The 22,154-nt window shown below is 40.1% G+C and overlaps 1 protein-coding gene across 1 annotated transcript in view; it reads left to right on the forward strand.

Moving 5' to 3' along the window:
* The first annotated feature begins 802 nt into the window (after window positions 1–802).
* Window positions 803–22,154, forward strand: part of LOC109393791 (adenylate cyclase type 10-like) — a 54,617-nt gene continuing 33,265 nt past the window's right edge. The window contains exons 1-9 of the mRNA XM_019663384.1: window positions 803–976; window positions 1,852–1,956; window positions 6,402–6,440; window positions 7,160–7,303; window positions 15,306–15,511; window positions 15,795–15,885; window positions 15,995–16,083; window positions 16,847–17,038; window positions 17,733–17,854. Coding sequence (XP_019518929.1) covers window positions 820–976; window positions 1,852–1,956; window positions 6,402–6,440; window positions 7,160–7,303; window positions 15,306–15,511; window positions 15,795–15,885; window positions 15,995–16,083; window positions 16,847–17,038; window positions 17,733–17,854 — 1,145 coding nt within the window. The 5' untranslated portion in view covers window positions 803–819. The remainder of the gene's footprint in view (window positions 977–1,851; window positions 1,957–6,401; window positions 6,441–7,159; window positions 7,304–15,305; window positions 15,512–15,794; window positions 15,886–15,994; window positions 16,084–16,846; window positions 17,039–17,732; window positions 17,855–22,154) is intronic.

Here is a 22,154-nt window from a genome sequence, read left to right on the forward strand (position 1 = left end):
ACTGGAAATGTTAAAATGCAAAGGAGTAATTCCATGAGTAAAATTAGCCTACCAAAACGGTGTTGATTTGTTAGGTGGTGTGGAACTACAGTGAAGGTGTAATTTTTAGATTTTGTTTTTATTTCTGCAGAGAAAAAAAAAATTTTCTGATTGTTAAAAAGCCACAGCGTGCTCAGCCTGTTACTGCTGTGTGTTCCCCATGAATCAAGCAACAACCTAAAGTGTGCCATTATCGTAAATATAAGCCTCAGAACCAGATGTGAAAAGAACAACAGCCTGGGGAGCCCTCCCGGGAGAGACCCAATAGATCTGCCCTGGCAGACAACAGAAATAGAAGGAACTCTGCCTGACAATTGAAACGGACTAACAGTTAAACAGGCCTAGTCTAGTGGTGGTGGATTTAAAGACCACCCTGAGTTTGCTTTATAGTCAGTCAGATGCCCATGGAACTTGTCCTTAGAAATTCAGGGATGACCCAAGTTTGTACATCATCGTATGAAGCAAAGACTACCCTATTGCTATTTATTTTAGATAACCTGTTTTATCGTAGAGTACCTTCACTATCACGTTTCAACATTAAAAAACAGCTTTGCTACTTCGAAAGAGCTGCTCTGCGCTGCCTACCGCCTCTCCACCTGGAAGCCAGAGCTGGGGCTACGCAGCCAGAAGCAGGTGGGCGGGGCCCCTCGATTAGCGCTGCCACAAAGAAACCCACACTGATTGGTTCGTGGGAGGGCCCTCCAGGGCCGTCGATGCGGATTGGCTGCTATAGAGAGGGACCCTCTTTCCGGTAGCTCAGCGGTCAACCCCGCCGCCACGATGGCGACGGGTGAGCGGGTGGGGTCTTCGCTTCTGTGGCCTGTGGAGGCCCGGTTGGCGGCGCTGCTTCCCGACCTGCTGGTTTTCAGGAAGCCCCGGGGATCGGAACCCGAGCTCACCACGGCCCAGGGCGTTCTCCTTGGCGTTCACGTGATGGGTGAGGGCGAGGGGAGGTGCGTCGCTCTCCTGTCCCGCCAAAGGGTTGGCTGTTGGGCCTCAGCTCCTAGAGGCCGCTGTGGTTGCGAGCCTGGCCCCGCCTGGCGAGCTAAGGTGCAGTTGAACTGCTTCGCGCCGCCTCCTCAGGAAACGGGGGGTCATTTTCAGGGCAGGAGGACGCCTCTAGGGATGATCAAGCTTAGCCCTTGAGTTCTCTTCAGAAATGATGAAATTAAGACTCAGAAAGGGGACAGGACTTGGGGCCACACAGCAGGCTTTGAATCCAAGTTCCTCCCAATCCCGAGCATTTTCCAATAAGCATTTTTCTTCATCCAATGGTTGTGTTCACTCAATTCATTCTTTCGGTCCACAAGTATGTGCCCGCCCTTGTAGTAGTTAGAGAACTAGAGTCGTTCATTTAAGAAATATTGACGGAGTTTATGTGTCATGGATATGAAGATGAGAGATAACAAGGTGGCTTCCCTTAAGCTCAAAATACGAGTTCCCCATAAAGCATCAATCCGTTTCCTTGTCAGTGTTTATCCCTCACATGGGGGTAAATCCTGTAAGTTTCCCTCTGGCCAGGGAGCCTTAGAGGATGGTGGGAAAGAAGTAGCTCTGGCTTCAGATGAAAAGGGAAATGTGGGTGATGTTCAGCTCCTGGACACATGCAGAGGGCGGCCCTCTGGATGCTGGAGGTAGCAGCAGCACCCAGCCTGGCCCTGAGTACTCTCTAAGTAACACACCATGGTAAAGGATAATGGAATTACTCAACTCCAAGAGATCTACTTCTTCACCCTGGTCTGATGCATGGAGGGAATAGGGCCTAAAAGTGGAGCATTCGCAGCTAACAGAAATTTCTGCTTTATTGGTCAGGGTTTACAGCATTAATGGACAGGTTCAGCCTGACCTGCAAGTCGGAACAGGACATGGACAAACTGGCCCACATCTTCAGTTATTACATTAGTGACATCGTGGAGCGTGAGTGACCCTTGTAGGGGAGCGAGGAGTGTGGTGCTGGGCTTCTGAGGGACGGTAACAGAAGAGGGCCTGGGCTATTTTAGAAGAGATACTAAAGGATCATTCTTTTCATGTTACTCATCTTAAGTCTTCAGGTTGCCACTGACAAGCTAGGTCTTTACTTGTATTTGCCATTCTACTCAGTTTCACATGAGTCAACAGTTGTTGACTCCATGTTCAGACAGGGGAAAAAAAGCTGATTTTTAACTTTGCATGTTTGTCCTTTATTTCAAAATAAAATATTCCTCAGGTTGTCTCTTCAAACAATATAATGTGCCTCCTGTGTGTATACCAGATATAATTTACAAAACACTTTCCCATTCTAGTATTGCGGGGGTTTTTTGTTTTGTTTTTGTTTTTAACGTAAGAAAAATAATCAGTTTAATAATTACAATCTAGTATTGCGTTTTGATCCTGTGAGGTAGGAATGAGTGTTTTCATTATTTTCTGCCATGTATTAAGCTTGTGGATATTTGCCTAATCTGGAAAAAAGAAAACAAAAAAAAAACTATTTGTGCAGCAAACATGTTTTGAGTGCCTACTCTGTGACATGCACTGTAATAGGTGCAGAGGGTGCAAAAACCTACTCTTGAGCTTTCAGTCTAGTTAGACCTAACCAACAGAAATTACTCTGATCCTACACCCTTTAGTATTTATGTAATGTTCCCTTTCTTTACTGACAAGTGCCCCATACAGTTATGTCCATCAGAGATTCACCAGAATACTTACTTTGCGGCATCTCCTTTAGGAATGTGATTATTTGACTCACTCACCCCTTACCCCTGAGGAACAGTATAAAAGGTCTTTCAGTTTTTCTCATCAAGTTTATTTAGATGAAAGGGGGAAGACAGAAATTAAATATTAAGTAGGAATTATAATACCAGGAACTGCTGGGTACTAGAAATAAAGGGAAAATAAGACATACTACCTGCTTTTGTGGAGCCATTTTAGTGGGAGAGAGTTAATAAGTAAATGAGATAATTGTAAGTTATACATTCTACAAAGGAAATAATTAGGGTATAGTGGTTAAAAAGAATTATAGGGTGAGAGAACTGTATTAGATAGGGTATAGGCTCCTCCGAGAAGATGATGGTTAAGCTGAGACGTAAATGATGAGGGGGACACCTTGTAAAGAGCCAAGGGTACAGCATTTCAGACAGTAGAATGCCATGTTCAAAGGTTTTGAGATGGGAGAAAGCTTGGCATGTTCTCAGAACTGAGAAGGCCAGTGTGGTTAGAGCATAGCAGGGGAAGAATGGCTTGAGGTGAGGTTGGTGATCAACTCTGTAGGCCATTGTAAGGAGATTGGATTATATGTTTGTACAAAGGACAACTAGGAAGGTTCTAGCATGGAAGTGATGTGATCTCATTTACATTTTTTAAAAGCTCATTTTAGCTGCCTCATGGAGATTGGATTATAGGGAGCTGATGGAGGGTAGATATTAAGAATGGAAGCTGGAAGAGGCAATTGGAGCAGTGTAGAGAGATGATGGAGATTTGGCCTAGGGTGCTGGTTCTCAACCTTGGCAGCACATTAGATAACCACTTGGGGAGCTTTTAAAAATCTTGATATTGATGCTTCACCCCAGACCAATCAAATCAGAATATCTTGAGGTAGGACCAGGAATAGGGATTTTTTTAACGTTTCACAGGCAGTACCATTGTGCAGACAGTTAAAAATGTTGGTCTAAAGATTTGGCAGTGGAACTGTATAGAGATGGATTGATTTGAAATATGTTTTCCAGATTCTATAGACAGGATTTGCTGATGCATTGGATTTCAGTGGGAAGTGGTGTGGAAAGGGACACCCTCAAGCTTTTGGCTTTTGTAATTGAATTGATGGTGGCATCACTTCACAGTGGGAAAGGCTGGGCTTTGAGAAAGAAAATCAAGGGTTCTGTTCTGAAGATACTGAACTTGAGATGGCACTAAGTCATTCAAATGGAATAGTCAAAATGTGAATTGATGGGGCGAGTATAAATGAAGAGAAAGAGCCTAAGACTGATGTTTGAGAAACTCCAGGGGAAGGATTATGATTAGGGAGAAAGAACCTACAAAAAAGCCTGTGAGCTAGCCAGTGAAGTAGGATATTCTGGAATTCCTGAAACCAAAAGGAAGTAGTGTCTCTAGAAGAGGATGGTGGCTAGCTGGGCTGAAAATGAAAGGTGTCAAATACAGTGAGGTCAGAATATATTGAATTTAGCAAGATGAATGCTATTGATGATAAAGGGCAGAGATAAAAGTCAGATTGGAGTAAGCTGATAAGAGAATGGCAGAGAAAAAACTTAAGAATGAACAGGATATGACGAGAAAATTGTATATAGTCAATTCTTGAGATCTTTTTGGTTGTGTGTGAGTATATTATAATTTATTGAATCAATTCCATGTTAATGCCTGTTTAGTTGCTTACTTTTTTTTATTATAAAGAACAATGACATTGACATCTTAGAACATTGATCTTTTCCTGCTTGTTTTATTTCGTTCGGATAAACTACCAGAAGTGAAATATTTAGTATGAACATAAAAAAGATGCACATTTAACATTTTGATCATATTGTTCTCTCAGAAAGTTAGGTCAGCTTATACTCTTTCTAAAAAACAATATGTTTAAATGACAAGTTTTCATATCTTTGAAAATTGAGGATTATCAGTATTTTTATTACTTTTGAGAAAGAATAGATGGAAGCGATGTCTATTTTAACCTGTAATTCTTTGATTACTATCTACCAATAAGTACATTTTCCTGTATTTGTGGACTTTTTTTTTATTAGCTTCAGGTGTACAAAACAACATAATGACTAGACATTTACATCCTTCACAAAGTGATAACCACCGCCGCCCCCCCCCCCGAGTGTACTATCCCTCTGACGTTGTATATTGTATATAGCTGTTAAAATACCATTGACTATATTCCCTATGCTGTACATCCCGTGGGGAGGAAAAAAAAAATATATATATATATATATATGGTTGACTTTCAGTATTTTTCAGCTTCAGCTTCAGATGTACAAGTATAGCACAGTGGTCAGGCATCTACAAAGTCCACAAAGGGGCCTCCCCAGTAAGACAAGTACCCATCTGACACCCTACAAAATCTTTACAACATTATTGATTATATTTCCCAAACTGTCTTTCATATCCCCATGGCAATATCGTGACTACTAATTTGTACTTTCCAATCCCTTTACCTTCTCCCCCATGCCTACCCCCTCCCATCTAGCAACCATCAGCTTGGGTTTTATTGCTGGCAATGTAGCAGAAAGATGGCCCTAGCAGCTAGCAAAAAAAGGTAAAAGTCAAGAATAGGTGGGTTATCCCACCAAGAGTGCACGAGGGTTCCCTTTTCTCCACATCCTTGCCAGCAATTTTGTATGGAGTCAGATGGGCACTTGTTATTAGGGACACCACTTCATGGACCGTGTAGATGCCTGACCACTGCACTGTACACCTGAAGCTGAATAATAATGTCAACTATAATTTAATATGTATATAGTCACAGGGTGTGGAGTACACCATGGGGAATAGAGTCAATGGAATTGTAACAGCTATATACGATGTCAGAGGGATAGTAAATTGGGGGAGGGAGGTTATTACTTTGTGAGGGGTATAAATGTCTTAACTATTACAGTATTTGTACACCTAAAACTAATTAAAAAAAAAAGATAATCAGACCAGACAAGAAGCTCAAATCAAATCTTTGTGGCCTCCTTAGCCCTGTTAAGGAGGCTAGACCTTATCCCTGAGGAAAAGGGAAAGGCAAGGAAGAGTTTCAAACACGGGAATGAGGTGATCAGATTTGCACTTTTGGAATCTTCCTCTGGCTTAAGTGTGGAGAAAAAGTGGAGTGGGGTAATAATGGAGATACGATGGCTGTAATAATGGAGATAGAAAAGAGCTATAGTCCAGGAAGGAGAGGAGGATGGCCTGATCCCGGGGAGAGGCAGGAAGGGTACTGAGAAGTGTCTTAGGTTCGAGTACCATCCCTTGTCCTAGGTCTCTAAAAAAATTAATAAAGGATTGGCAAAAACAAACAAACAGGTGGGTTAATTTTGTTGTGTTTTGTTTCTGTTTTTTAAAATATTGATAAGGAACGTTCCAGTAGAGAGAAGAGAAGGCAGGGAGTGAAGTTCTTGAGAAGGTGAGCAGGGCTAAGATCCAGTGCACAGATAGAAGGGTGCTTTGAAGAGAACAGGAGTACTTCTTCCATCTTAGAGAAGACACATATAAGTACTGACAGATTTGGGGAGAAGTTGGAGGAAGGGAGAAGGAGCGTGAGCCTTCGAGTACAGAAATAGACCAGAAAAGAGATGAGGAAAAACTCAGCAGGCCATTCCTTAGACCACATATGATTCTGTATACCTCTGATTTTGACTTAACGTTCCTCTCTCTCCCATACTCAATTTCAGATGTGCTCTGTTTTGGAGGGGATGTCCTAAATATCACAGGTATTTATCTGTTTTCTGAATATTTAAAGGACTGTAACTGAGGAAGACTATATTTAGGTGGAATTTGGCATATTTGTTTATTCAGCATTGTTTGGTTATTTAATATATGCTCCGCCTGGGGAAACAAAGATGAGGACACAATCTGCCTCAAAGGGCCCCCCAGTCTAGTGGAAAGCCCTGCCCGTGTTAAGCTCACATATGCTCTACATTTTGTTTAGACTGAATGACAAAAAAACAAGTGCCTATAAAGAATTCATGAGAAAACTAATGAGCAACTTTGTCATTAGTAACAAGCTAAATGTAACATAAGGAGGAGTCAAAAGTCTGCTATCTGGCGAACTCTCAGGATCATGAACAGCTTTATGCCACAGAATTGGCCTATCTTTTTCTTTAAACTTAAACCAGCAATAAAATGAGATTTGAACATGAACTTACATTTTGTGAATCTCTTTACTAGCACCCCTCTCCTTATTTTAGTATACTGGTGGAGGGAAGGTTACCAAAACTATTCTTAAAAGTTAGGAACATTTCAGCTTCTACCTAATCATGTTTTTGTATGCTCTGTGGTTTTGAGGACCTAAAGCAATATTTTAACCTAGGAAGGGCCAAGAAATCTTGCCTGACACCTTGCATGATATCTTCTGCATTATCGGGGACTTTGCCCTGGCCAGGTGAGTCCAGATATTTGACCTCTGTCAGCCTGTCTTGTGTCTCTGCAGGGAATGTGCTCCTGGCACTCTGGACAGTGGAACAGAATCAACTAAGTGACATCATTACTCTGGTGGCAAAATGCAGTCTGGAGATACAGGAGAAATTTGGGATCTACCATACCAGAGAAGGCCAGGACCTGCAGCTAAAGATAGGTAGTAGCTACTATTAATAAAAGAAATCCAGGTGGAAAAACAAACAAAAAAAACCCAACCACTATAAAAAAATTCAAACAATAAATGACAAATTGGGTAAAATATTTGCAACTCATACAGACAAAGGGTGAATTTTTCTAACATAGAACACTTAGGAATCAAGGAAAGACTAACTTTCTAAGAGAAACATGGGCAACAGAGATGAGTAACTAGTACATAGACAAAGAAATACATCTCTTTTAACATGTGAAAAGTTGGTTAACTTCATAATAAGAAAAACGCCAATTGAAAGTACATTGAGATCGGACAGCCGGTTACCTCAATTGGTTAGAGCGTAGGCTCATAGCACCATGGTTGCTGGTTCGATTCTCACATGGGCCAGTGAGCTGCACCCTCCACAACTAGATTGACTTGGAGCTGATGGGTCTGGGAAAAACACACTGTTCCCCAATAAAATTTATTTAAAAAAAGAAAGAAAGAAAAAGTACATTGAGATCATTTCTTATATATAGATACACAAAAATTCAGATGCTGAACACATTGTGTTGAAGCTGTAAAGAGTAAGCCTTCTCATATGGTGCTGGTGAGAATCTACAGGGATACAACTTCTATGGGTTGTGATTCAGTGATCTCTATCAGGATTACAAATGCATTTATTGTTCAACCCAGCAATCCCACTTCTGAACATTTATACCTGAGCATATATGAAATGTCATGTAGAAGGTTATCGATTGCAATATACTTTGTAATAAAAGATTGAAAACAACCATAGTCATCTATAGGAGACTGATTTAATAAACACTAATATGTCTACTCAGTGAGATTCTTTCTCTGCAACTTAAAAAAAAAGATGTTCTGATATAGCAATATCTCCAAAATATAGTTGAGAAAACATAAGATGTTTGCACTGTGTTTAGTGTGCTACCTTTTTATGTAAGGAAGAAAAATAAATTTTATTTGTTTATATTTGTATTAAACACTGGGAGGATATATAAGAAACAAAAGTTATCTACAAGAGGAAAATAGTATGTAGATGGGTATATAGATGGAATCTTTTTTTTTTTTTTTAGTTTTTATTGGGGAACAACCATGGTCTTTGGTTACACATTGCTTTCATGCTACAATGGCATAGTTGACTCTTAAGGAGGGAGCAGCTCACAGTGGCCCATGCAGGGATCGAACTGGCAACTTGGGTGTTATCAGCACCATGCGCTAACCAACTGAGCAAATGGATCACATGGAATCAGAGTTTTTAATGTATATTCATATATTGGGTTGTTGAAAAAGTCATGATACATTTTTGCAACAAAAAACAGAAAAAATACATCATGACTTTTCTGACAACCCAATAGTTTGGTTTTTGAACTATGTTGTTGTCTTATATAATAAAAAAAAAAACACAATAAAAATCGGGGTGGCTGGTTAGCTCAGGTGGTTAGAGCACAGGCTCATAATACCAAGGTTGCCGATTCGATTCCCACATGGGCCAAGGCACTGTGCCCTCCACAATTAGATTGAAACAACTACTTCACTTGGAGCTAATGGGTCCTGGAAAAACACACTTTTCCCCAATAAAATTTCCAAAAAAAACCCCCAAAATTGAAAAGCTGCACACACAGTCAGGATGGTGGGGGAAGCTCTATACACAAAGCTTCTTCGCAGGAGTTCAGAAACATCCAGGGGGTTTTGAATTAAGGCAAAAGTTGGCTGCCACTTTTCATTTATATTTTGAGGAGCAGTTGTGAAGAATCATATTCTGTCTTATATATCATCTCCTGACCTACAATTTTTTTGGTATTTTTTTCTTATTGGGGGATAATTAATAATTGATACTGAATATAGATATATTTATATACTTTTGAAATGACCATGCAATCAAGATAATGAACATGTCCACACTCACAAAAGTTTCCTTGTGCCCATTTATAAACCCTCCCCCACACTGCTCCCCTCTTTATCCCCAAGCATCCACTTTCTATCATTAGATTTTATTTTGCATTTTTAAACAAGTTATATAAGTGGATTTATACTACAGTATGTACATTTTGGTTACTTTAATTCAGCATAATTATTTTGAGATTCATCCATGTTGTGTGTTATCAACAGTGCATTCCTTTTTATTGCTAAGTAGTATTCTGTTGTATGGATATACTACAATTTGTTTATCCTTTCACTTTTGATAGACAATTGAGGTGTCAAATTTTTGGCTATTAGAAATAAATCTGTTATGGCTTTTGTGGATCAGGAGTTGGACCACAGCACCTTCCATTCCTCCCAGCCTTTCCTCCTCCTGCAGGACGAAGCACAATAGAACTTTGTTATTTTGCCTTTCACTCTGAGGGAAGAGAAGCAGATGATGAGGAGAAAATAATAAATGTCAAAGGAAAAGTGATTCTGTCAATGATGGTTTTCTCAACTGTAATTGTTGTGTTTTGGGGATATATCAATAGCCCAGAAGGCTCTTTCCTGTGGATATATCACTCAAAAAACCCAGAACTTGGTGACAGCGGCAGTCAGAAGGGCTAATGGTTTCTAAGCTGATTTAAGAATGGGACCCACAATTACCAAGGGGAAGAAGAAGACATAGACAAAGACAAAGAACAAAGAAAGGAAGACAATGAAGAAAAGCTTAAGATTTTGGACTGGTTTCATCCACAGAAACGCCTAGAGGTTGTGATGGTGACCAGATGGAAGGTGCCAGTTGTGTGGAAAGGCACTTACAACAGAGGCATCTTAGAAAATTACTATGGCAAACAAAATCACTGTGGGTTTGACGGTTTTTGCTACTGGAAGATACACTGAGCATTACTTGAAGGAGTTCTTAACATCTGCTAACAGGCACTTCATGGTTGGCCACAAAGTCCTATTTTACATCATGGTGGTTGCCTTCAATAGAGCTGGGTCTTCTGCATTCCTTCAGAGTGTTTGAGGTCCAGCCTGGGAAGAGGTGGCAGAACATCAGCATGACATGCACGTGAAGACCACTGGGGAGCACATGACCCACATCCAGCACAAGGTCGACTTCCTCTTCTGCATGGACATGGACCAGCTCTTCCAGGACACCTTTGGGGTGGAGACACTGGGCCAGTCAGTGGCTCAGCTACAGGCCTCGTGGTGCAAGGCAGATCCTGACAAGTTCACCTCTGAGAGGCGGAAGGAGTTTGCAGCACACATTGCATTCAGCCAGGGAGATTTTTATTACCACACGGCCATTTTTGGAGGAACACCCATTCAGGTCCTAAACATCATCCAGGAGTGCTTCAAAGGCATCCTCCAGAACAAGAGAAATGACATAGAAGCTGAGGGGCACGATGAAAGCCACCTTAACAAGTATTTCCTTCTCAACAAACCCATGAAAACTTTTTTCCCAGAATATTGCTGGGGTTATCTTATAGGCCTGCCTTCAGGTATTAAACCTGTGAAGATAGCTTGCCAGACAAAAGAATATAATTCAGCTAGAAATAATATTTGACTTTAAATTGTGCCAGTAGATTTCTGAATTTGAGAGAGTAATATTCTTGCTACTTCCTCAGAAAAGTAACTTAATTTTAACTTAAAAAGAAATACTAACAAAACATCAACCCAGCAAGTACATACGATTCCTCCTTTTAACTGAGCCTTGTAATATGGGAGAATGAACCTATGGCAATCAGATGTGAATTCCCAGTGATTTCCTATCTATCCTGGGTTTGGGGAAATACTATCAGCTGAACCAAAAAAAATTTTTTTTTATGTCACAGGCAAAGAAAAAGCCAGAAAGAAACACAGTACATGTGCCAGACAATGTACTGAAGAAAAGGGTGCTAAGGGAAGTGTTTGGCAACAAGATACAATTGTGGGGAGTTCCGCTTGATTTCAGTGTTTTCCTGTCTTTGCTGAGTCTAAAGCAACATAGAGTTGCTTTGCAGCAGAACTCTGGGTGAGGGCACAGTACCTTGGCAATCTTCAAATGGTTTCAATAGCAGGTTGCTTCAGGCCATTTGTAGTCCACGTCCTTTTCTCTCAGGATGTTGTTTGGCTTCTGTGCAAAAGATTGGTGGAGATTGTCATTGGATATCATGGTGGTGAATGTTTGTAGTCACAGAGGATCTGAATGAGCCAGTGGGTGCTCAGGAAGTGAAAACAAAGCCTCAAAGTGAGATTGCATGAAATAGCAAAGAGAGAGTGGTAAGACGGGACAGTGCCACCTCAGAGGAGCACAGGACATGGGGTTGGTGCTTTAATACAGCATGGATCCAAGCACTGAATGGGAGGGGGGACAATGTGGATGGTCTCCAGCCTCCTCAATACAATGACAACCAGAGCAGAGGGGACTTGAATGGAAGATGCTTCTTGTTTTGCCCAAGTCACATTCACTCTGCTATTCTGCAACTTGTGTCTTCAAATCTTTGACCAGAGGAAGTAGATGGTGTCAGAGAAGACAAAGGCCTGCACTGGATTGAAGAGACTTACAAGGAGTTACATTTCCCAGACCTGGGCTTCATGGCAATCAGTTATTCCTGATGTGGGCTTCATGACATCCAGTTATCAGCAAGTCCCTCTGCTACCTCCTTCAACCCTCAGAGTCCCTCAACCTATCATGGCTGACATCAAGTTGTAGATTGGAGGAAAAGCTCTCCCATCAAATAACCTCTAATTTTTCCCTGCCCCGTCTGCACTACTGAGGTGCAACAGCCAGACACATTTAATAAAATAGTTAATTGATTTTATATCAAAAGCAGAGGAGATGACTGAACAGCTTAACGTTCAATTCCCTTCTCTAAGAATTTCCTTCTTCAAATAATATGTAGGGCTTTATATTCTTTAAAGTTAAGCAATTCAATGTAAAGCAAAGTAGGAGGCAATATTTATATATGCAGGAATATTTATATTTTGGTTGTGTTCCAGTTTAGGTCATTTGTTTCCATTTTTAAGCAATTTATTAGAAGAACCATTGTACTGGCTTGATGTTCAGTACAGTGGGCTTCTCTGCTAAAATGAAACCTACATTTTCTCCACCATTGACTTGTATCTCCTACTCTTCACTTCTTGCCAAAAAATATCACCACCCAGCAAAACAAAGCCAACAAAAACCCTGAAGAAGTGGACTTTGTAAAAGAAAAAGGATATCACGTGTCAGTTAGGACTCTTGCTTCTCTGTAACTCAGGTTTCCTGGGATCCATTCTGGAGTACGAAAGTTAAGTGATTTAAGTCCTAAAAGAAATCCTGAAAGAATCTAGAAAAGGGCTGATGTTTACTTTTGAAGGATTATTGATTTTTTAAAAATTTATTAAATTTAAATCCTGAGTGGACAAACTAAAGATCTCATTAATAGTTATTCTTAAACATTAAAAACAAGTTGCTGATTTACAATTGAATAAATTATTTTCTCATTAAAAAAATAGATAAAGGGCCGGCCGAGTGGCGCGATGGTTAAGAACTGGCTTGGGACGCCAGAGGGCCCCGGTTCGGATCCCACATATGAGGGCCGATGACACTGCCCTCTAAAAAAAAAAAAAAAAAATAGATAAAGCTGTTATGAACATCAGCGTACAGGTCTTTGCATGGACATATGCATTTGTTTCTCTTGGGTAAACATACATCTACCATATGACCCAGACCTTTGGTCTGGGTCATATGGTAGATGTATGTTTACCTTTTTAGGAAATTGCTAATGTTTTTTCCAAATTGGTTGTACCATTTTACATTCCCACCAGCAATGTATGAGGGTTCCAATTTCTCCATGTCCTTGTCAATACTTATTATTTTCTCTTTGAAGAACTTTCTTCAACATTTCTCATAGTATGAGTTTGCTGGAGATGTGTTAGTTCAGCTCTTGTATGTCTGAAAAACACCTTTACTTCACCTCTGTTTTTGAAAGGCATTTTCACTAGGTACAGAATTCTATGTTGACAGGGATTTTTTTCTCTCTTACATTAAAGCTGCTGTTCCACTGTCTTCTTCCTTGCAATGTTTCCAACAAGAAGTCTGCTTTAATTTTTGTCTTTGTATATAACATGTCCTTTTTTTCTTCTGGCTACTTTTAAGATTTTTTCTTTATCACTTGTTTTAGGTAATCTGATTATGATGTGCCTTGGTGCCATTTTCTTCATTTTTCTTGTGCTTAGGACTCATTGAGCTTCTTTGATGTATAGGCATTTAGTTTTTATCAAATTTAGAAAATGTTCTATTATTTCTTCAAATAACTTTTTTTGTTTCTCTCTGCCTCTCTCCACTTTCACACATTAGACTGCTTGAAATTGTCTCATGACTCACTGGTGCTGTCTCCACTGTTTTTCTTTTTTCTCCCTGTCTTTCATTTTGGATCGTTCTTATTGCTGTGTTTTCAGGTTTACAAACCTTTTCTTTTGCAATGTCTAATTTTCCTTTGATCCTATCTAGTGCATTTTTTATCTCAAGCCTTGTAGTTTTTTGCTTAGAACTTTGATTTGGGTCTTTTTTTTTTTTTAACCTTCCATGTCTTTACTTGGTCAGTCTTTTCTCTAGGTTCTTGAATATATGGAATATAGTTAGAATTCTTTCAATATCCTTACCTACTAATTTTATCATTTGTGTTATTCTAGGTTGTGTTGATAGGTTGGTTTTTCTCCTCATTGTGGATAATATTTTCCTTTTTCTTTGCATGCCTGGTAAATTTTGGTGGGTGCCAGGCATTATGAATTTTACCTTGATAGGTGCTGGATTTTTAAAATATTGTAATATTCTTGAGCTTCGTTCTGGGATGTGGTTAGCTTGATTCTTTCAGTTATTGCTTTTAAACTTTGTTGGATGGGACCAGAGCTGCAGTTAGTCCAGGGCTAATTTTACCCTATTCCTGAACAAACCCCTTCTGAGTTCTGTACCTAATGTCCTGTGAATTATTGTTTGACACTCTGGCTAGTGGGAGCAGGAACTATTCCCAGCCCTGTGTGATGTCAAGGATTGTTCCTTCTAACCTTTTCAGGTGGTTCTTTCCCTGGCCTCAGGTGGTTTCCTCACATTGATGCACATAAGTATTCAGTTAATTTAGTACTCAGCTAAAAACTTGAGGTGAGGACCCTGTACAGATTGCTGGAGTTTTCTCTGCATATATCTCTCCAGTATTCACAGTGACCTATGAACTCTAGCCACTTTTGCCTCTTCAGACTCTGAGCCCTATCTCCTCAGCTCAGGGTGCCTCTGGGATGCACCTGGGTTTTCACTCCTGAGATGTGTCCTGGAAACTCTCCAGACAGTAAGTTGGGGTATCAGAGGGTTCACCTTGTTTGCTTCCCATTTCTCAAACATCATTGTCCTCTGTTACCTGACATCCCACTACCTTCAAAATTATCTCATGTATTCTTTCCAGTTTATTAGTTGTTCCCAAGCATTATGGTAAATTCACTACCTGTTTTCCATCATGGCCAGAAGCATAAGTCTTTGCCCTTCTCTTATAATTGTTTTCCCCTTGTTTTTAGCTTAGGTTGGGTGCCTTCATTAAGGGTAGACTTCTCTTAGTTATAGTCACTTTTCCCCTGGTGAGCAAACCATTTTTTTAGAAATGTTAGCAGTAATAAATCCCTCAGGACAACAAAAACTGGAGGTAGAATAAAAGTGTATGGCAAAGCCCATGTCTGGTAAAATACTGATTGTCATCAGCCCTGGTTACATGTGAGGAAGGATGATGGAATCACTGTGACAGCAATTTCTGAGCATAATCATTAGGCCCCTGCCATGAGAACCTAGCTGTCCATGAGAAGAGCAATTTAGAGACACGATTCTTAGAAGCCTGGAATCTTTTGTTCTTCTCCCATAGAACCCAGGCTCTTTTGAATGTCTGTCTCTAGGTATGTTTGAAACAGAAGGAAATCTGGGGCAAGGTATTATTTTTCAAGGCGAGATCACCCAATACTTCTGCAACTATGGACAATAACAAGATTGGCATGATGCATAGAGCAATGTAAAGATTCCAGAACCCTTCCTTTGCATAGTTTTCCAGTTGAGTTTAGCTGTTCACCACTTGTCTCCTTTTTTTCTGGATAGGTCTGTCTGCAGGTCGGATTTCCCAAGTTATTGTTGGAGATGAGCAGCGACAATACTTCTTGGTGATTGGACAAGATGTGGACGATGTCCAGTTAGCTCAGCGCTTGGCTCAGGCAAATGAGATTGTCTTGTCCTGGAACTGCTGGAAGCTCTGTGAGCAGTACATGTTTGAAGTGGAAATCATGAGGGAGGATGAAGCTGTGAAGGTAGGAGACTGGCCCCATCCATTGCACATCCTGAAAAGGCCTTTCTGCTACACTGGGCAGTGTGCTGCTGGTGGTCACGTTGTCTAACCAAACCAATAACCATTGGAACTCTATTTTGGAGGGAGGTGGGGGATATTCTCCCAAAAAGATGGATGAGGCAGAACAGTAAGTCTGGAAAGATAATGGTAGACAAGGGAGATGGAATTCTCAGCCCCTCTGTTAAGGACCCAGAGGTAATCCAGTTGGTGAGTGGGCACAGAATTGAGCAGTTTTCTTTCTATAGTTAAGAGATATGCGAACCATTGACCCATTTGATTTTGATGAGCATTTTGACAAGTGCCTCGATTATCTGCCCCATTACCGGACAAGTTCTGGTAAGTTACTTTATTCTTTCTACCTAAACCCAAAATTTTAAAGATTAATTTTCCACGTGGCTGGAAACATTTTGTTTTATTTTGTTTTGTTTTGTTTTCCTTTTCTCAGACATCCTAAGAACTGCCTTGGAGTTGGATCCAGACTCTGCCCTTGAGAAAACCCTGCGGAAGCACATAATGAAAAACCTTTTGAAGAAGGTTATTTCCTAGTTCTTAATCATAAAGTAGACTATGCATCTGTTTAGGTGAACAGGTGTACATTTATATGTGACAGCCTTTTTGTATTGATCTAGCTCATCTTCTGCTCCCCATTGTAATACCAGCAGATTTCCCCATCTACACCAATTGTTGTGATGACGTGCTTATAACTATAATTAGATTCCTCAGTCCCAGAAAGCAAGAGTCATGTTTATTTTTCAGTTTGTCCTTCAAGAAACTAGTACACTGTATAGCAGGATAGAGAGTAATTATATACTTGGTAAATATGTGTTGACTGATTGTGTATATATAAATATATGTGAATCCATTTAAGTGATATAATGACTAATGGAATTGGAGATATCAAACTTATTCTTAGAAAAATATAAAAACCTAGCATTTAGGTTTAAAGTCAAACAGTGTTGTTGTTTTTTGTTTGTTTGTTTTTTGTCTTAGCTGAGCCATTCTGCCACCTGTTGGCAGCGCAGCTTGGGCTGGGACTCAAACCGCTGTTGCTCAGAGTTCACACTCTTGAGTGAGCTCTTAACCAACTGAGCCACTCGGCCAGCACCAAACAGTTTTTATTCGAAGCGCACTGGTTTGTATATCTTCTAGATCTCGCAAACCTGAATTTTCTTTTAAGTTTTTGTCTGACATCCTTAAGTTATTTTCTCATACTCACCATGGGATATGGAATTAGGATTTCTGAACATGACACTGAGAGTTGAAGATACAGGCAAGGTAATTCACTGTGTCTTTGTAGATTGATGAAGGCCAACCTATGGAGTATATATCGGAATTCCGTACCATGACTATGGTTTTGGTCAGCCTAGAGTTCCACAAGACAGCACGGATGTTGCATTTCTGTCATCTTATCCAGGAGGCTGCCTTATATATCTCCACAGTCATAGAGACAGGGGGTGGCCAGCTGATCCGGATCTTTGTGTTTGAGAAAGTAAGTATAAGGGAACCGGACTCACCAGCCTTAAAGGGGATTGAGGAATGTAGTCTTGTTTGACCAGTTTGCCTCCCCTATAGTACAGGCATAAGTCATATTCCTTGCTACTTATTTTGTAACAAGCTATTTTACATTAAAACTTCAACTAATAATAGTTAAGGAATGGGAGGTTCTAGTTATTTAATTTTCAGGGTAATTGAGGATAAGTCTCTATATCCTTTTTGATTCAGTTATTGTTGAAAAATCCTTGTGAAACCATGAGGAATGCTTTTCTGGCACTATTAGGAAAGTAAACGTAATCAGATCTTTCTCAGATAATTGAGGAACTTGAAAAAGAGCACTATCATCATAATACTTGACATTATAGGTGGAGAAAATGTGGTCACATAGACTTAGTTCAAGGTATACACTAGAGATTGAATTTTTGAGAAGTTCTTGGCATTCATTTTTCTTATGTTTTAAATTTAGTTCTTAGAACAGTTAGTTATATTAAGATTTTATGTCTTCTTTTAAAAATCTCCATGTTGATTTGATCCAGAGTGTTCATTTCATGAATCGTAGAATCCTACACTCCTAGCAGAAGACCAGTCAGGAAAGGGTCTGGCTTCATTCAGGGAAGTCGGTTCAGTTGAGGCAAGCCGTAGTCCTTCCCCAGGTAAATGCTGTTTTCTTTCTTTGTCATCTGTCCCAGCGCTGCACGTTCCTCTGTGGGTTTGGCCTTCCTGGGGATAAGAAGCTAGATGAGTGTACACGTGCCCTGGAGAGCTCCTTCAGCATCTTCCGCTTCTGCTCGGAGAATCTCGCTGAGATCAAGTGAGGAGGAAGTGGGGGCAGAGAGGAGCTTCTCAGGCCCCGGGAGGCTCTTCGGGCAGGGTCAGAGGCAGTAACAAGCAGCAGGGCTTGAGGGCATCCAGAATCCGCCTAAAAGGGAAGGAACATGCAGAGGGAAGTCAGAAAACAAAATCTATTAAGAAATCACTAGTTACAGAACAGTGTACTACATACCCAGAGTATCTAGTATCTAGTACCTGAAGATAGTTTCCATCCAATGGGGTAGGAGAGGGGGAAGAACAGAACACACATGGCAAGATTCAAGAACACTGCAAAGGAACAAGCGAATGTATAAATGAATATAACACAAATAAAATATCTGTATATGGAGAGAATTCAGAACAAAGGTTGCCTGTCTACAGGGAGAGAAGGTGTGAGGCAATTACCTAGGTAGGAAGGGACCACGCTGGTTAGTGCTCTCCTCTGGTTTTCACTCTTCATCTTTCCCAGTCCCATTGAGTTTTCTTGAATTCACACTGATCTGATCACCCTCTTTCACATCCATCCCCCTCCCCCTCACCTTCTGTGAAAGCCTAGTCCTAAGGAAGGTAGAGAAAATTTCATTTTCCCACTGGTTTCACTATGACAAGGTTGGTGTGAATTTTTCAAATGACTTTTTTTTTCCGTTAGAAAGCTGTGGGGAAAGTGTGTATATGAATGGATTTTAAAAACAGTGATTTCTAATGTTAACATTGAGTCAAAGATTTGTTTGCTTGCCATACTTACTCAAGATGAATAAAATTATATCACATTTATATAGCGCTTTAACATTTATAGAATAATACATGCTACCAGTGTGAAAATGTTTCTCTCTCATTTACATATGAGGAAACTAAGGCCACAGAAGAGAAGTTACTAGCATACAGCAGAGCTGGTAATAAAACCCTAATCTTTTGTCCTCAATTTCTGTGTCATTTTCATTGTCTCACAGCTGCCTCTCATAAAATGCAAATACTCCCCAAAAGAGATATCATATATTACTAATGTGATATAATGATAGAGGTATACTCATAGAATGTTAGTACAGTAATACCTTGGTTTGCAAGCATAATTCGTTCCGGAAACAAACTACTAGTATTGCAAGACATCTCTCGTTTACCAAGTTAAAATGTATTAGAAATGTTTGCTCATCTTGTGGAACTCGCAAATCAAGTTACTCGCAATCCAAGGTTTTACTGTATTGAAAAGGAACTTAGATGATCGGATCCAGCTCCTTATTTTACAGATATATAGATGCTACAGTTGCTTCACAGATACTCAGACTCCTAGCCCAAGACAGATATGTGTTGGCACTTCTTTCAGGCTTGGTGGGATCTACAGATACTCCTACAACCTACTTTCCTATCTTATCTCCAGTATGGGTGTGCTGGGCTGTTCCTTCCAGTGCCGGTCTAGTCTGCTCTTGAATTCTGCGTTGACTTGTGGCCTTCAAAAGTCCCACCCTTGGTACTTGCTCCTTAATGAGATGGTCATTTCTTTGGCCTTTAATAGAGGCGGTCTTACAATGCCCATAAGGATGTCTTCTATGATTCTTAGGCCATAACTTGGCTCTTTTAGTCTTATTTAGTTTAGAATATAGTAGATGTGTAGAGCTACATAGGATCTTAGAGTTTATTTAATCTGACCTCTTCAATTTAAGGAAACTAATATCCAGAGATTATGTTGGTAAACCAAATAGCTTGACAATGCCAGAGTGTGAAAGCTAGTTTCAAGGTCTGTGTTTTTTTCCCTTGAAGACAATTACTAATTCAGTAGTTTTGCAAGGTGTATTTGTTAGAACAGTAGTTCCTTAATAACTCATGACAAAAAATATATTCATGGCCAAATATGTTTGGGAAGCAATGCAAACTATTTTTCCTTCTTGGAGGTTGACAACATACATTAACATTAAATGTTCTGAGTAGTCCTGCAATAAAGAAATTTGGGATATTTTGTTTTACTCAACATTCCCCAAATTTACTTGCTCACCACTTTTCTCCAGAAAGACCTATAAACATCAAGAAGAACAAATGTTCTGAAGAGCCTATTTTGGGAAATGCTGCTGTAACCAGATGCTGAAGCTTGTCTTCTTCACCATAGTTCATACATACGAGGTTCATACAAGCCTCAAAGATGCCTGCGCGGCCTCAGTAGCAGATATTCTTGCTCATGCCTCTACATCAGTACATCAGCGTCTCTCAGACCCCAAACCACATTCCATGTCTCCTTTCTCAATGACCTTCTTCACCTTGGGTCTTCTAAATTCTTTCTAATCTCAGACATACCTTCAGTTTTCAACTCATTTACAGAAGAAAGATCATTTCCAGAGTCCAGTGATTGATCAGATTTTTCTGGTGTGTGACTATTTCTCCAGGATATTTTTGAGACCCAAGGAGTGCAGTCTTGGAATCTCATTTTTACAGTTTTTCAACACCAGAAATACTTTAGGTATATTGTATAAAATATATATATATGAAAGAATATATTCTTTATCAGTGAAGAACATTTTTAAGAGAATGAACATGGACTGCTAGGAAGGGCCAGAGGATTATAAAGTACAATGGAAAAAAATGAGAAGTAACCAAATGAGAAAAGTATTGTTTCATTATCATCATCTTGTTAATAGCTGTGTTTCTCACATGCATAAATGCATTCATGCTACCAGCATTCGTTAAACACAGCTACGAGCCAGGCATTGTGCTGGGTGTGATGGACATGAAGAGAAATAGGACGCTACCTCCTCAGCTAAGAAAATAACTATCTTTAATACAATGAAATTTAAGTGCAAGAATAATGTTCTGTAGGAGCTACAACAAAGTGCTATGGGAAGAAACAGTTCGTTCTCACCAGAGGTATCAGGGAAGCCTTGACCATAGAGATAACTTCTGAACCAGGTTGAGAAGGAAAGGAGTTTTCAGTAGGTGGAGAAAATGGGAAAGGGCATTATAGACAAAGGCAGTATCATGAAACATTAGAAGATTTTTAGTCTTGTTCTTGGTCTGGCAGCAGAACCAGTTGTCTGGTTTTTGCCTTGGGGAGTCTCTCTTATTTGCCCTGGGCAATGGGTCCAGTGAATGAATGGTAGGAGGCTTCAGTCCTGTCCTTACAGGGAGGCATGAGAATTTAATGTCATAGGGACAAAAATGTTGGGATTGTTGTCACTATCCACGCTCTACAAACAACTGAAAATTGTTATTTGTAGATTTAACTTAAAACTATGCTCCTTGCACCCTCTTTCTCCATCCACACCTCTTGTTATCCGTTGCATGAAATTTTCACGTCTGTCAAGTAAATCTACTCATTCTCTGTTATGTATGAATTGTTCATTACCACCTTTGATTGAGCCTTTGCCTCACCTGGAATTTATATTTCCAGTACTTTTCCATCCATGGCCTAGGAAGGACCACGTCTCCGTTCATCTCTCCCTGCTCCAAGCACCTTCTGTGCTCTAGCCTTCTTGAACTATTTAGTTTTTCAGAAACACACTAGGCTTTACAAAACCTATGTCTTTTCCCACTAGACAGAATGCTGTTGCTCACTTCGGCAGTATTTCAAGTTTCAAGGTCCAGATTATGTCCTCTCCTTTATGAGGATGCTTTCTACTCTCCAGTTAATGCATCCCTTCTGGTCACTCTGTTAGTTTGCTGTACTGATCTCTGATATGTAGTATTTGTCTTGCTAATTTATAAATATGTCTTTTCACCTCCCTCAATCCCTACCACCCTCCACCCCAGACGGACTTCCCCAGGGCAGGGTATTTTTGTACAGGTCTTACTGTATTAATAGCCCAATGCTTGGTACTGTACATGCTTCTCAATGCTTATTAAACAAATGAACATTTGCATGCATGCATGAATGAAAAAATATTACTTATTTTTTAAAAACTTATTCCGAAGACTAGTTTGCTTCAGGAAGCCTTCCATCAGCAGCCTGACATCCTGATTATTCTTTTACTCTGACACCCTAGCATTATTTGATCCATTAACCCTGTTCTGGCATCTATTGATTCGTTTAATTTGGGGGTTTCACCTGAGGCAGTATGGTATAGTGGATGTAACATTGGTCTAGGAGTCAGGAGGCCTGGATTCTCATTCTCACTCTCCTGTTGACTTTTGCTGTATAACTTTGGGAACTTGAAAGAACTCCTTCAGTTTTTTTCTTTTATCAAAAGGGATTCATGGGGCCGGCCGAGTGGCGCGATGGTTAAGAACTCGCTTGGGATGCCAGAGGGCCCCGGTTCGGATCCCACATGTGAGGGCCAGTGACACTGACAGCAAATAGTCTGTTCCCCTTTCCCCAATTC

This window comes from Hipposideros armiger, unplaced genomic scaffold, assembly GCF_001890085.2.
Source record: "Hipposideros armiger isolate ML-2016 unplaced genomic scaffold, ASM189008v1 scaffold_389, whole genome shotgun sequence".
Classification (NCBI taxonomy): domain Eukaryota; kingdom Metazoa; phylum Chordata; class Mammalia; order Chiroptera; family Hipposideridae; genus Hipposideros; species Hipposideros armiger.